Here is a 15,851-nt window from a genome sequence, read left to right on the forward strand (position 1 = left end):
TCAAATTATTATTATTATTATTATTATTATTATTATTATTATTATTTTATTATTATTATTATCATTGGGGAAACAAGTCCATAGTTTTGTAAATGTACATATACGTAACTGGATTTGTTTCCACATTCTAAGACTCACGTTGTTGTTGTTGTTATTATTATTATTATTATTATTATTATTATTATTATTATTATTATTATTATTATTATTATAAGATCAATTTTTATGAAGACGATGATGGAAGTGATGAAGACGTTTGGGTTTTTAGCGGAAAATGTTAGAAGTCAGAAATAACTTTTGCGCCTCTAGTACCAAGTTCTTCATAAATTTCTAAAAAGGCAAAAAAAAAAAATGGCGTCCTCCAGCCACAGAAAAGAGTCGTCGTCTGAAGGAAACCTCGTGTCCTGAAAATGACGCTCTTTTCTAAGGAAAACGAAATTCCTTTCGATACGCAATCGAACTACTTATACAATTACACGCTAGCCCTTTGTTGTCGACGGTAATTTTCAAACCAGCGTATAAAAAAAAAGGACAGATCTCCCTCGCATTTAGTCGCAGAAGGACACGGGAAGGAAATCCTGATGTCACAGGGAAGTGATTAGGTTTTGGGGTAAGGGGGTGTGTGGTGGGGGAGGGATGGAGATCAGGAAGCAAGGAAATGAAGAAAGGATATCAATATCACTGTTCCGGTTGGTGACGCCCCCAAAGACTCGTTCCTGCGATGAAAGTGTGTATATAAGGGCTCCTTTGCCCGATGCATGCCATAGTTTCCTACACGATCGCAAAGGAAGAGGACAGCCGCTCGACTCGAGTAAGTATCGAAGAGCTGAAAAACCCACCCACTCCAGGTATGCATGAAATCAAATGCGGCGAATGTAAGAAAGTAAAAAAAAAAAAGGGCGTGTTAATACCTGATAAATCTGTAATTTAACGCTTAATTACTCAATAACATTACGATCATTTTCCAGTTTGAACACGTGCATTAATTAACATCTGAATTTTTTTGGAACGTCGGATTTTAAATTCTAGTTGGAAACAATTGCAAAGCTCTTTAAACATAAGTTCTGACTTCCATGTCTCTACTTGTTACCATATATGCATACATACATGCGCACGTACATATGGAAAGACAGACCTCCATACATGCATAATTACATAGATATTCAAGGCATTTGCAGCACTAATTAACCAGTTTTCGCCGCTTTCTCGCCAACTTCCATCCGTGGCGCTGACAGAATGCTGATGTTCCTCGTCGCCCTGTTCTCGCTGCTGATTTCTTCAGCTACGTCAGCGGAGTACTTCTGGGGGAGATGCCCTTCCGCCCCTCCTATGAAGGATTTTACAATGGATAAGGTGAGACTGGAATGAATTTAACTTCTCGCATTTCATTCTATCCTAGCATGGTCGGATAGCTTGTGGGTTTTGGGGAGAAGGAATGGGGAATGGGGCAAGAATGGCCAAAGGGTGATTTGAAGAATAAATGGTGTCAACCAAGGGGGATTTAGGAAAGTATATAAGTAAAAACTACCTAGAAGAGATGTCGAGAAATGGGTAAAGGGTACGGAAAAACTAACACATAGGGAATTTCTTTCTTCCAGAACAAGGACATCTAGAGAGGGAATTCTGTGAAAAAAAAGGCGATGTCACTAGTGACACTGACAAAGAGAAGGGACGCCAGACAACAAGCACAAAAAGAAACATGTGGAAAAGAGAATGTTGTTAGACTGATCTTGGTGCCGAGTTTGGCATAGAGGTTATCTGAGAGGCGGCCATTTTTTGGTATATGCCAGGAAAACTAACTATAAATGAAAAGGTTAAGGAATATAAAGGACACCAAGGGAGTTACTTAGGAAGGGGCAAAGATGCCAGAAGTAACACCTGAAGACGCATCTATACCATTCCTTGGTCACATTCTCGAGAAAGAACGAGAAAGACTGACGAAATCCTCAAATGACTTTTACATAATAATGCTAAAATGATACCTATTGCCCTCGGATCTTTCCTAGATAGTGACTCCCAAGGGTTTTAACCGGGTATATATATCCACCTTTGCGGCGTGTTTAGTACAACCAAGTTGGGGAGTACTGAAAAGACAAAAAAACACTGTAAATATAAAGATAATGACTCCAAAGAAACACTATAGTACATTCACATCGACCGTGTATTTGATGTCTAGGCCAGTTCCTTACGACGCTCATGATTGGCTGTTGATAAGACAGTCACAGGCTGGAAACTCTCAGTCTCTCTCGAGAGAGTTCACATATGCAGGATGTACGTTCCACCTCTCCTGAAAGACGTATCTCTCAGGAGATGGGAGCATACATCCTGCCTCTGTGAACTCTCGAGAGACTGAGAGTTTCCAGCCGTGTGACTGGCTTATCAACAGCCAATCACCGGCGTCGTAAGGGACTATAGCCTAGACATCAAATGCACGGTTGATGTGAATCTACTATAGTCCTAGATAACGACGGCCCCGAAAACCCTTAGGGTGTCACTATCTAGGAGAGATCCTTTTTCTCGAACAGTTCCTTGGTCTTTGGTACATAGTCGAGGCGTTCGACGACGGCGAGAAGTGTATGACGTGGAACATCACGAGGGACGCGGCTCCTCACATCTGGAGGGTCGCCGAAGACAAGGAGAACGGGCCCTTCCACGCTGCTGGTATTTCGCACGCTAAGTTCAACACTGGCACACTTACTCAGCGTGATAAGGTGAATCCTGCCAAGATGAGGAGCTACTGGCCTATATCTGGTAAGTGAATGTTTGTTCTATGGATATATGTGTACATAGTAAATGTATATGAATAATTATCACATCACCGTGATTCTTACAAATTATTCGAGCTACAAATGTCCTTTAATATCTAATTCGCTCTACCTCGGAATTGATATATTTTCATATATGTAAACCAAATGGGAATTTCTTAGTTTATGATAATTTCGTCCTCTTGTGGGATCGATAACGTCATTGTCGTCTTGATTTCGTCCCTGTCCGCTGGACGGTGGTTCGATCCCACGAGAGGCCGGAATTATTATCAACTAAAAAAATTCCCATTTGGTTTACATATATGAAACTATGTCAGTTCCGAGGTAGAGCGAATTAGATATCAAAGGACATTTGTAGCTCGAATAAAGTATAGGTATATATATTATACACATCCTTAAATCCACGGTAGAAAGGAAAGCGAAATAGGGGCGTGGAACAAGCACTTTCATAGTATATACGTACTACGAAAGTGCTTGCTCCAAGTCCCTGTTTCACTTTCCTTTCTGCCGTGGATTTAAGGATATTCTCAAGAACGTGTTCCTTCGTGCTACATTGGATATATACACATATATGTACTACTTTGTGTATATGTATGTATATATATATATATATATATATATATAGTATATATATATATATATATATATATACATAGATATATATTATACATACATATATTATATTATATATTGACAGTCTGCCTACTTACGTAAAGCTATCTATGCAGTATGGCACAACTCGACCACACACGCATAAATGCTTGTATTGGCTATATGAATATTACTTTATTCTGTTTTTCTGACGATATCACCGTTTAATGATTCAACTTGTATTATGCTTTGGGACAATTTCTTCATTCTTGGAGACCCTCCCTCTTTTACCACCATTACGTCTCCCTAACTTTTATTCGGTTCACATTATATTCTGTCATATTTTTACATTATCTTTCAGTGATCTATCAAGTTCTTTCGTAGCACGCTTTTAACCATTAGTATTTAATTATATATGAAATTTCTTCTTTCCTTTTCATTTAATTTTCTGTAAAAGAAAACTATTGTGACAGCTTTGTCTGTCCGTCTGCACTCTTCCTGTCCGCCCTCAGATCTTAAAATCTACTAAGGCCAGAGAGCTGCAAATTGGTATGCTGATCATCCACCCTCCAATGCTCACACATACCAAATTGTAGCCCTCTAGACTCAGTAGTTTTTATTTTACTCAGGGTTAAAGTTAGCCATGATTGTGTCTGGCAATAATATAGGACTGGCGACCACCGGGCCGTGGTTAAGGATTCATGGGTCCCGGCTCATGCAGTATTAAGCCGGGACCACCGAAAGATATATCTATTTTCTGTGGCCTTGCTTATACGCTGTACAAAAAACTCGATTGCGCCGAAGAATCTCCGGCGTATTTTTTACATGATTTCGTGCCGAGTTTTTTTCTGGCAGATTAATCACTGGATGGTAATCCTGAGAATCCAACATATGTAGTGAAACTTTATGTGATATAAAGGTGTTATTAAAAATTTTAATATATTTCTTATTCGAATGAATGAAATTTTCGTGCTGAAAGAATTCGCCTTGGAGAAGCGATGGTAGGATGGTTTGTCCACGCTTGAAGGAAAAAGCTGACAGTGGGGATTGTACAAACTCCAGGAATAACCTTCCTTATTATTCATGAAACAATGCATGCAGGATACAGCTGATAAAGGAGTGTTGGTGCTAAAAATTCAGGATACGAGAGAGAGAGAGAGAGAGAGAGAGAGAGAGAGAGAGAGAGAGAGAGAGAGAGAGAGAGAGAGAGAGAGAGTTTGTTTTGTTTGTATGGTGCTTTTACGTTGCATGGAACCAGTGGTTATTCAGCAACGGGACCAACGGCTTTACGTGACTTCCGAACCACGTCGAGAGTGAACGTCTATCACCAGAAATACACATCTCGCACTCCTCAATGGAATGGCCGAGGTTCGAACCTGCGACCACCGAAGTGGGACGCTAATACCATACGAACCACGCCGCTGAGGTGCGCAGAGAGAGAGAGAGAGAGAGAGAGAGAGAGAGAGAGAGAATGTTTCGGATATTTGAGAGCTAGGGGAAGTGTAGGTGTAGTAGACTAAAATTTTGTAGGAATAGAAAACTTGCTGCTATGTTATGTAGCAGATATGAAATGTGCATAATTTTAATTCCCGGTCATAAAAGACGAATATAGCCTAGGCCTACTGGCTGTGTGAGAATTCTGCTCCGTGATGGCTGCTGAAACTTATAACAATAGATTTCAATCTATCTATTTTCTTTTTGCAAACGGACGTCATCTGTGACAGCTATTATACTGGGAATTCAGGACGAACTGTTGTTGAATTCTAGTAAAAAGATTTTTTTTTTTTCATAAAGAAAACTAGATAAATATAGCACATGAAGCATACTTCCTTGACAAATGCTAGCAATAGAAAAATACAATTGGTATTCTATTCTATTATATCGGGCCGGTGGCACATGTCACATACGACTGTTTGTTTATTCTGAATAATCCCAGCAATGATACTAAGCCTAACGCCATGAACACATTATGAAAACAGTAAAATTTAATATAAAATATGGACCGCTGTCGTTTGTGCATTTTCTATGGAGATACATTAAAGAAAACGGAAATAATATTTCGGAGACTTAACTATTGTATTCTTTACTATTACTATATTCAAATGAACATTTCAGTGCCTTATAGCAACACTGCTTTTTATTCCATAAACAGTCCGTAGGAACCCAAATAAACCTAGGATGATTTTACATATAAGACATCGAAGGTGCTGAGAGAATTCAAATTCTGTTGCCTGGTCCTTAATGATTATGGGTATTTTCGTATTTTAGAGTATTCACAATATGCTAGGCTAAATCGTTCAGGATAATTCGGCAGCAGTTACCACAGTAGAATCGTAATGATTAATTCGATGATACTTTGGCTTGTTATCTACGCGTCACCTCCGAGGTGCTAGTACCAGCTAAACATTGCGGAAGCTCAATGGGAACGTGGTGTTTAGTACTAGCCCAACCTGGGATCAAAGTATTAAATACACCCATTTCTACATTGTGTTGTCAACAAATTATACTAATATACGATGTCTTTGATCCCCGTGGGGTTAGTACTAAATACGGCATCCCATTGAGCTTCCGCCATCATTAATTTAATGCTCATAACATTTTTCTCGTAGTATGCAGCAAGGGGATTTGTACAAAGAATAAGAACAGCATTCATCTTCATACTTTTTTACCTTCGTGTGTGTGTGTGTGTGTGTGTGTGTAGGTTACGGATTGGGTGTTGGGGAGAAGATTGTTTCTCCAGCTGATGATGATGATGGTAGCTCAGTGCCCTGAATAATTCATGAGATGAAAAAATGGAACTGATAACAACAAACACCTATAATATTTTGTGACCAGTTTACTAATTTTCAACGCTTTCAAAAATATGATGATACCCTAAATCATGCATTAAATCAAAGTAAATAATATAAATTGGAAAAAAACAAAAACATATCATCTAGTCCTTCACTCTTACAAAAAAAAAAAAAATTATTTCCGCGCTCGCTATTATGAAGGGCGTTATCCATCCACACGGCAGAAAAAAAACACGAAAGCGGAATGAACCAGTAGCGAGACGTAATCGATAGAGATACTTAATTCATTGTGATACTGATAAATTTTACATGATGCTGTTGCCCAATGCCATTGCAACGCATGGTAAATGTTTTCTCTCCAAACAGTTGTTAATAGGCATAAATCCTTATTATTGTTGTTAGTATTGAAAATAATTAAATATTCGTTTACGTTAACTTGTAAAGTAGGCTTCCATACATTATAATACCCTGTCGTTAAAACAAGGTATGAGAAAGTAACAAATGAATCACAAAGGAGAAAAATGGATAAACAAATGAAAATTATAAGCAAATTGTTTGATACCTTAATGAAAAGGCCACGCTGATTAACATGCCTTTTAAATGTCAGCCCTTCCGTGGTTTGTCAGCAACTTGGCATAGCAGGCAATATGTGTACCCTAAAATATTGTCGTAATTAACGAGTTTTGTTAAATGTCCACTAAAGGTATGATTAAACTCCCTAAAATATTGTCGTTAAATGCTGATGTCCACTGACAGTTTGATTAAACTCCATTAAATTTACAGACGCTTTTAAACAATCCCGTTCCTGATGCAGTAACCCGCCTTTAGTTGTGTGTTCAAGATATAGTTGAAACCCTATACATACAATCCTCTATTTATTTAAGGAAAGCAACTGCAATTACCAATCTAGCACCACTACCGTGCAAGAACAAATGATAGGCTATATGAGCCGATTGACAGAAAATTTGCGAAAGAATTAGCCACGATCGTCTGAACGCATAATAGAAATAAGTAGGTTGGGATCGTCTGAACAAACTAAAATCAGGATAGGATCATCCGAACACTTCGTAAAACTAAGTTAAGACAGTTCGAACACCTGTCCAGCCCATGAATTCCACCAAGAAACCATCTTGAAGTTGACCCAGCCTAACCTAACCCACCCTCGTTCACCCGACACCTGCAATGAGCATTGAAAAAAATTCATAAACATGGCCTTACCTTGTCTAAAATCCTTAGTATCAGTAAAATCGTTTAGCTTGCAACTAGAATAATTGCTGATCCTTCAAGTGGGCCCACAATGAATAAGATTTGTACGAATCCATTACCCCCGAAAATGACTCGGAACCTTTTAGGCATCGATTGCAAACACAGTCGGGCGGGTATATTTCACTTATCTGCACAAGCTTTCCAAGGACCGAACATGAAGAGCGTGACTCAACAGAGAGGCAATACAAATATGATAATCACTGAATTAATCTCGAACTGTTTGCTGTTGGTTGAATTGATAAAGACACATCACATCTTGATTGAGTCGATTCCTGATCCTAAGCCGCGCATGCGTGGCACAAAAAAATTAAAAAAAACAGTAGCAATGCGTAATTTAGAACAGATTTCACGAATAGCCTTGGGTTTTCTGTAAGTGGGGTCAAACGGGAAGGAAAAACTTACAATTTTGATATAGTATCATTCGTTATTATTAAAACCACGTTAGTTTAGCGCAAACATGAGACATTTTCAGTCTTCTGAGTTAACTTACGCCACTCGGTCTATTGACAACCCCACCACAAGCTAATCGAAGAAGAAGACTGCGAGTCTACGACTACGAGGGTTTTCCGATAAGTTTCATTCACTTGCGGTAAATATATTTGGGTAACGTGTTCAGCTGGTGGTTACGCACAACTATTGGTAAATATATATAAAGAACAACTTGTATATTCCATGAGATAAAACCTTACACAATCAAGCAAGCCAAATTACCGATAAATTTCACTACTTTCCTTAGGTTTATCAGCTATCAAACTCACTGTTATTGTATATGCTTCATGGGCAGCTATGCATAATTTGTTACTCCGTGGCTCTCAGCCAAAGGACCACAGAATTCCATGTGGACCGTAGAAACCTGAACGATCTTTATTTATTTATTTTTTTTTTTTTTTCTTGAACTGCCTCATAATGAACGATCCAGTTTGGGGTATACTTTTGTGAAATATTACACTTATCATACAGAAAAAAACTATTAAATAAGATAACCCAGAATTAATATGGATTTACTTTTTAGAAAGGTGTTTCTTTAAAAGAATTTTGAATCATTGTTACTACTAGGTAATTGCATTTTAGCTAAAAGAGGTCTTGCTCCAAAAAATGGCTGAAACAACTGTTGGAAAAATTTTATATCACTGTGGATATATATATATATATGATATATACATATCTATATATAATATATAAGTCATATCACATTACCGTGATATGTGATATGACTTATGTAAAATGCTACGTGTTGTCAAAAGCGCTACTTAACTACCGGAGTCGAGGCGGGTTGATGTTGTCTCCAAACCAACGAATACTTAAGCGCGAGAAAGTATTTGAGGTGAGAGACGACATATACCTTTAAGCCTCTCGCGGTGGTTGAGTGGTTATAGCTTCCACTGACGCTCCTGGATTTATAATGTACCTGCGTTCGCGCCCAAGTACAGGTAAATCTATTATCGAGAAAAAATTCCCCTTCGGTTAAGCATATATGAAAATATATTAATTCCGAGGTAGAGCGAATTAGATATTAAAGGACATTGTAGCTCGATATATATACTATATATATACATAAATGTATCGTTTTCAACCAGGAATCGCAGGAGAAACAGAATTCACAGTGCATGACACCGACTACGAGAACTACGCTTCAGTGTTCGAGTGTCAGAACGTAGGGGTGTTCCACAAAGAGAACGGCCTTATACTGTCACGGACGCCTGTCCTTAGGGTTGACCTTAGACAGATGGTAAGTCGGCCAATTTTCTGTGATTTCGTTCGCTCTTTCCGCCATTTAATTTGTCAGAAGTTTGCACACCGGAAATGTATATTCATACCTCTTCTTGCTATTACTTTCTCTCTCTCTCTCTCTCTCTCTCTCTCTCTCTTGCCTAGCTGTACTACATAACAAAGCTTGTTGTATATGCTATAGTAGATTCACATCAACCGTGCATCTGATGTCTAGGCCAGTCCCTTACGGCGCTCCTGATTGGCTGTTGATAAGCCAATCACAGGGCTGGAAACTCTCGGTCTTTCTCGAAAGTTCACATAGCCAGGATGCATGTTCCACTTCTCCTGAGGGATACGCCTATCAAACGTATACCTCAGGAGAGGTGGAACATACATCCTGCCTATGTGAACTCTCTCGAGAGACTGAGAGTCTCCAGCCCTGTGATTGGCTTATCAACAGCCAATCAGGAGCGTCGTAAAGGATGGGCCTAGTCATCAAATGCACGGTTGATGTGAATCTGCCATAGTTATGCGGGCATAGCTCGTAAGTGTGCTAACAGCAGAAGACGCAAATTAAAGTCATCAGATCTCTCACTTTGACGCAGTCATTGTAAACCGAGGAAATAGGTCTTTTCAGACCAGTTTAGTGGTTTCCACATCGCAAGAATAGAAGGAACTAGAATAGAATAGAAGCATATTTTGTCAAATCCACATTTTCCAGAACTGGAACCAAAAGTCAAAAGTATTAATCTTCCTTATCATAATATACTCGAAAACTGAGTTAATGTTTAACGCTTACTAAATTAAGCATAACGCTTACTCATTTTCTGCAAGTAGAAAGACTTAATTGCCAAACTGATAAAAGAAAGTAAAAGAAAAAAAATGAGATTTCAACTAGATGTTGCTGAATCTTTCTCCCCAGGCCAGGATTCGCGCCCCGGACATCAAAGTGGCCTACTACAGGAGAGTCCTTCACAGCGGCTGCAAATACCGGACCCAGCTGCCGGACAATAATGCGACGACTGCAGCGATTGAGGACACCTACGGCCTCCGAGGCGACCGGGTTGTGCCAGACTCATCGTAGTGTGGCGATGAGCCAGAGGGCGTCGCCCCAGAAGAAGACAATGGAAAATTTCCAGACATTGCTCCTGCATCTTTGCAAGTGTCCTAACCGAATCGCTGCTGAGCCTTTACTCTAATTTATTGATAGATTTTCATCTCTCTGTAACGTCAAAATCTTCATATTAGATTTGTCATCACCCAAGTATAGTCTCATCCTAGACGTAGGTAAATGTAGCCATTAATTCATTCTTATGTTATTGATCATTATCATAAGGTTCATCATAAACTTAGAAATAATAAAGGTAATTTAAAAATATGAGTCTGCAAAGAAAGCTTTCAGGAAACTTGTCGGTTTCCCTTTTCAATCTGTATACATTTATCTTGAATACGTACGTATACATAACTGTGGATTTGTTTCGCCCATAAAGTATAAGGTCATGTCATCAAAATTATATATCAAACTGAATACTGCGTATCATTGAAGTTGCGAATTTCCTCTTGTACCCTAAATACGACGCAAAGATTAAGCTCGGAATATATGTATTAATATGTAGCGAGCTTCTTTGTCCTTAATCTCCTGCTGACGAGTCTCATTGTTTTAATCAAGTGAATTTAGGTCATTAGATCAGTTGAGAGCATAATTCGGTTGGGACTTTGTTTACGTTTAGGGTTTTGTGTTGATAATATGAAGAGCCGCTTAAGCATTCTGCTTATCATTGTTCAGGGATTACTCAAATACGGGAATCCTATTTAGGTTAAGGATCTTAACTGGATTTGATGCTGGTTGTCAGTTATAATGATTTTACATAAATAAAACGCCAAAGCGAAAGATATTCAGTGAATACGGAAGTGTTACTCAAGAGGGCAAAGAGGCAGAAGCAGGATTCTGACAATTACAATTTGACAGAAAGTTTAATTCAAAGAAAATATATTCAAATCTACGGGGTACTACAGGAGTAAATGCCCATTCTGGTATAAGGCCACTGCATTCTTAAACGACGATAACAATCATTTAAACAGACTATTTGACTCGACGTTGAAATCCAAGCATAGCGTTGAAGTCACGGGGTACTTCAAGAGTAATAACCTGTTCTGGCATACGGCCACCTCAGTCTTTAAAACAACAATATTCGTTTAGGCTGCCTAACAGTAATAATGTTTAATAGCATTGTATTATGTCCGTGTGCGCAATGAACATTCTTTGGGTTATGCGATTGATGATGTCTGCTACGCTGCGCTGGTACCCGGTGCGGCCTATCACTACCCTCCCGATCCCATACTTACCCTGGCCCCACCCGGGGTGGACAATCAGGTTTGCAGGAGGATGGTGGATGTGTTATGTCTCCCCAACCCTCCCGATCTCATACCTACCCCGGCCCCACCCGGGGTGGATAATCAGGGTCGCAGGAGGAGGTTGGATGCGTCATGTATCCCCTATCCTCCTGATCCTCTACCTAAGCTGGCCCCCACACAGGGCGGATAAACAGTTTTACAGGAGGAGGGTGGATGTGTCACGTCTCCCCTACCCTCCTGATCCCCTACCTACCAGCCCCAATCCAGGGTGGATAATCACCTACCCCAGCCCCACCCGGGGTGGACAATCAGGTTTGCAGGAGTAGGTGGCTGTATCATGTCTTCCCTACCGTGATCCCATACCTTCCCCAGCCCCACCCGGGGTGGACAATCAGGTTCGCGGGAGGAGGGTGGACGTGTTTTGTCTCCCTACCAATCCCATACATACCCTGGACCCACCCAGGATGGACAAACTGGTTTGCACGAGGAGGGTGGATGTGTCATGTCTCCTCTACTCTCCCAATCCCATACATACCCCTGACCCAACCAGGATGGACAAACAGGTTTTCAGGAGGATGATGGATGTTTTGTGTCTCCCCTACCCTCCTGATCCCATACCTACCCCAGCCCCACCTAGGGTGGACAATCAGGTTTTCACGGGGAGGGTGAATGTGTCATGTCTTTCCTACCCTCCCGATCCTCTGGGTGGGGAAACAGGTTTACAGGAGGAGGGTGGATGTGTCATGTCTTTCCTACATTCCCAATCTCCTATCGACCCTGCTCCAACCTAGGACGGACAAACAAGAAAGATCCACTCGGATTTCATTATGATAGAAGATAAATCGAACCAGGATTCCCAAATGAAAGACGGTTGGTAGCGTATTTCATATGATTGTGATTTTCAACGAAAAAGGTCCTCCGAACAGGAAATAAGAGTCGGAAACGCTGGGGAAAAATGTTGGGAAAGTTTTCCGTCATTTGTGAAGTGGGTGTTGTTCCTTAGCACAGAAAATAACTTCCGCACTTTACGCACAGATGAAAATCGACCTTGATGCTTTCGTGAAACGCGATGTTTTGTACGTTTTCCAAACTACGTGATTATTTGGACATTGCTCGGCAGAGCGCAGAACCACACACATGCAAATCGCAAGGGTGAGATGGTCGATTTTGCCTCTTTTTAGCATATTTGTATGGTAGCTTACTTTATTTAGCTTAATTCCAAATATTATTTTGAATATTTATAGGAACAGGATTCACAGGTTTATTTAACGTCAGTTTTTAATGACTGATATCTAAATCCTGTTACAATCAATAAAATTATATTTGCGCACTCGCATGGTCCTATATATATATATATATATATATATATATATATATATATATATATATATATACATAATATATATATATATACATATACATACACACACACATATATATATATATATATATATATATATATATATGGCAAATGTATAATTCACTCCCTCTCTCTTTCATTAGCATCATTATTGGGCAGAGTCCAAAAAGATCTAGCTGGAAAAATAACATAACACATTATTACGGCGAAATATATCACTCAACAGAAATTATTAATCACACCAGGAAACATTATACAGCTACCAGTCATTGTAATACTTGACATTGTAACTCGACAAATAACATAGTACATCCGCAACTCGATTCAGTAGCAACTTTTCACTCTTGAAGCCGCCTCCCACATCAAAATTGTAATGTTTTAGCAACTGAGTCCATGAACAATTCAATATTCGAGCAACTTTGCACATTAACAAGTCAGCGTTTAACAATCTGGCGTTGTGGAAATAAGACAAAATGAAATGTTGTTCTATAGCAACTTGGTATCAGTTATCGCTCTGTATCAGTTCCACGTTGGCCTAGTGGATTTCGCGCTCGGGTACTAATCTGGTGGTCCGAAGTTCGATCCTCGGCTCGGCCAATGCGGAACCAGAGGTATTTATTTCTAGTAATAGAAATTCATTTCTCAATATAATGTGGTTCAGATCCCCCAGTAAGCTGTAGGTCCCGTTGCTAGGTAACCAATTGGTTCCTAGCCACGTAAAAAAGAAATCCAATCCTTCGGGCCAGCCCCAGGAGAGCTGTTAATCAGCTCAGTGGTCTGGTAAAACTAAGATATACTTAATTTTTTTTATCGATCTATACCAATTCAAACTCACAAACAGATCGCTCGTGAAAGACTTGTCAATTTGACAAGTGAACACGTTGAGTTACACGTTGAGTTAAACATCTACCCAATAGATTAATCCAGCAATCCGACACATAGGGATTCTTTTATCCAATCAATCCAACATGCAATAAATCAACATTTAAGCAGTATTTTACTTTAACAGCACAACACACAAGCAACCAGTTATCAACAATTTACTAAAGTGGTTGTTGGCTTATGAGTGTTTGTGTGAGTGTGTATGTGTGTGTGTCTTGATTTCTACTACCGCCATGTATTCCAAACGCCTACTGAATACTTTAAGTAAATTATTCATGTTTGTTGGTGCTTATTGGCACAAATAAATAATAGTGCATAATCTTACACACACACACACACACACACACACACACACACACACACACACATATATATATATATATATATATATATATATATATATATATATATATATTATATATATATTCAGTTGGTGGACCAAAAAAGCGGAGATTAACTTTGTTTCATTTACTGATAAACAACACCACAGCTTTTCCTTCACTTGTGACTTCTTCAAAATGTCTGATCTGGACATGTTTTAGATTTAGCTGATCTGGACATAGCGTCCTTTTCTTTTGATACAGTTTGCGAACGGATATGTAGCGTCCATACAACAATAATATTACGACAATTCCGGAATAATGCAATAAATCATTTCAATAACATTAAGTACAAGATGAACAATTTTAATTTATTTACAGCTATATAAGTTGCAATATCATAAAAATCATAATAGAACATGATTTAATTTGTGAAACATAATGAAAACAAAAAACCGCATGATCTGGTGGTAACGAACGAAACAGAAGTAGGAAACCAGATATTCGGATTACGGGATTATACAGTGGAAAGTTGGGTGGTCAGGCGGTCAGGCCGGTGGGGGGGGGGGGGGGGGGGGGGGGCGGTTGGGGGAGGGTTGAGAAAGCGCATGATTTCGGTGTTGTTTTCTGTTTGCGTTCTATTTTGTAGGGCTCTGCTAGATGTGTGTGTGTGTGTGTGTACAAGCAAACATTCGCATTTTCAACACAGCATAACAAAAACAAATAAAGTCCGCGTGCTTAATGATATGAAAAAATCCAAGTTAGAAGAGAAGAGAAAACCGGTTTTCACTGGCCTTCTTACGTGGATTTTATGACGTACATACATATAAAAATATATGTGTGAACAGATAGATAATATAGAAGGATATGTGTGCGTGTATGCATGTTTGTATGCATATTATTTGTACAGGCTGAGCTGATTCACGACCATGGGTTCTTGAGACATGTTCACGTACTCAAACCATAATTTTCTTTAGTCATGGTTCTCAGTCTAAGTACGCTGATATATATATATATATATATATATATATATATATATATATATATATATAGATAAACGTATGCACATATGTATGCATATATATATATATATATATATATAATATATATATATATATATATATATATATAGTTATAGCACATATATCTAATATATTATATATATATATATATATATATATACGTGTATATACTATATATTCCGCCATGTGAACAAAGTAGAGATGAATCGCCCTTACAGTAAATATGCAGAAAGGCGGAAGTATGAGATCGTTCTATCTCCCTTCAAAAAAAGGAAAACAAAAATCTCTATATCCGTCGAGCTACTACTATCTCTGTGAATTTTTTTTCTTCTTTTTATGAGGGGAATTTCTGCCGTATAAAGCTCCCTTAGCCTTCAACAATAGTTTCTCTCTCTCTCTCTCACTCTCTCTCTCTCTCTCTCTCTCTCTCTCTCTCTCTCTCTCAAGGGACAATTTATTATGAGTTCCAACTTTTGGACAAGACTTCATTTCACACTTTTGCTAGTAATTTGGTTACAGATCCTAATAATAGTTTAAGTAATACAAGTTTTGATTATTAAATTTTTTTTTTTTAGCGTCCTGAAGCCATTGAAAAATTATATAGGTGAAGTTCGTTGGCAGCACCATCGATATTAATATTGCTATTATTGTTGAAACTTTGTTTCTTTCTATCAGAATTTGATATCAATAGTTATTATACTCGTAGCGGATGATGTGGTAGGGAAACTTCCTTTACCCAATTGGGGACAAATAACTTGCAAAAATCCCCACCTTTGCCAACTTTTTCA

The 15,851-nt window shown here is 38.7% G+C and overlaps 1 protein-coding gene across 1 annotated transcript; it reads left to right on the forward strand.

The window, feature by feature from the left end:
• Positions 1-769: 769 nt before the first annotated feature.
• Positions 770-10,601, forward strand: LOC135201822 (apolipoprotein D-like). Its single transcript, XM_064231096.1, has 5 exons — positions 770-811; positions 1,236-1,353; positions 2,526-2,751; positions 8,992-9,143; positions 10,047-10,601. The coding sequence occupies exons 2-5, from the start codon at positions 1,237-1,239 to the stop codon at positions 10,206-10,208; spliced, it is 657 nt and encodes a 218-aa protein (XP_064087166.1). The 5' UTR covers positions 770-811; position 1,236; the 3' UTR covers positions 10,209-10,601.
• Positions 10,602-15,851: the final 5,250 nt, after the last annotated feature.

The sequence above is a fragment of the Macrobrachium nipponense genome, chromosome 28, assembly GCF_015104395.2.
Source record: "Macrobrachium nipponense isolate FS-2020 chromosome 28, ASM1510439v2, whole genome shotgun sequence".
NCBI classification, from domain to species: Eukaryota; Metazoa; Arthropoda; class Malacostraca; order Decapoda; family Palaemonidae; genus Macrobrachium; species Macrobrachium nipponense.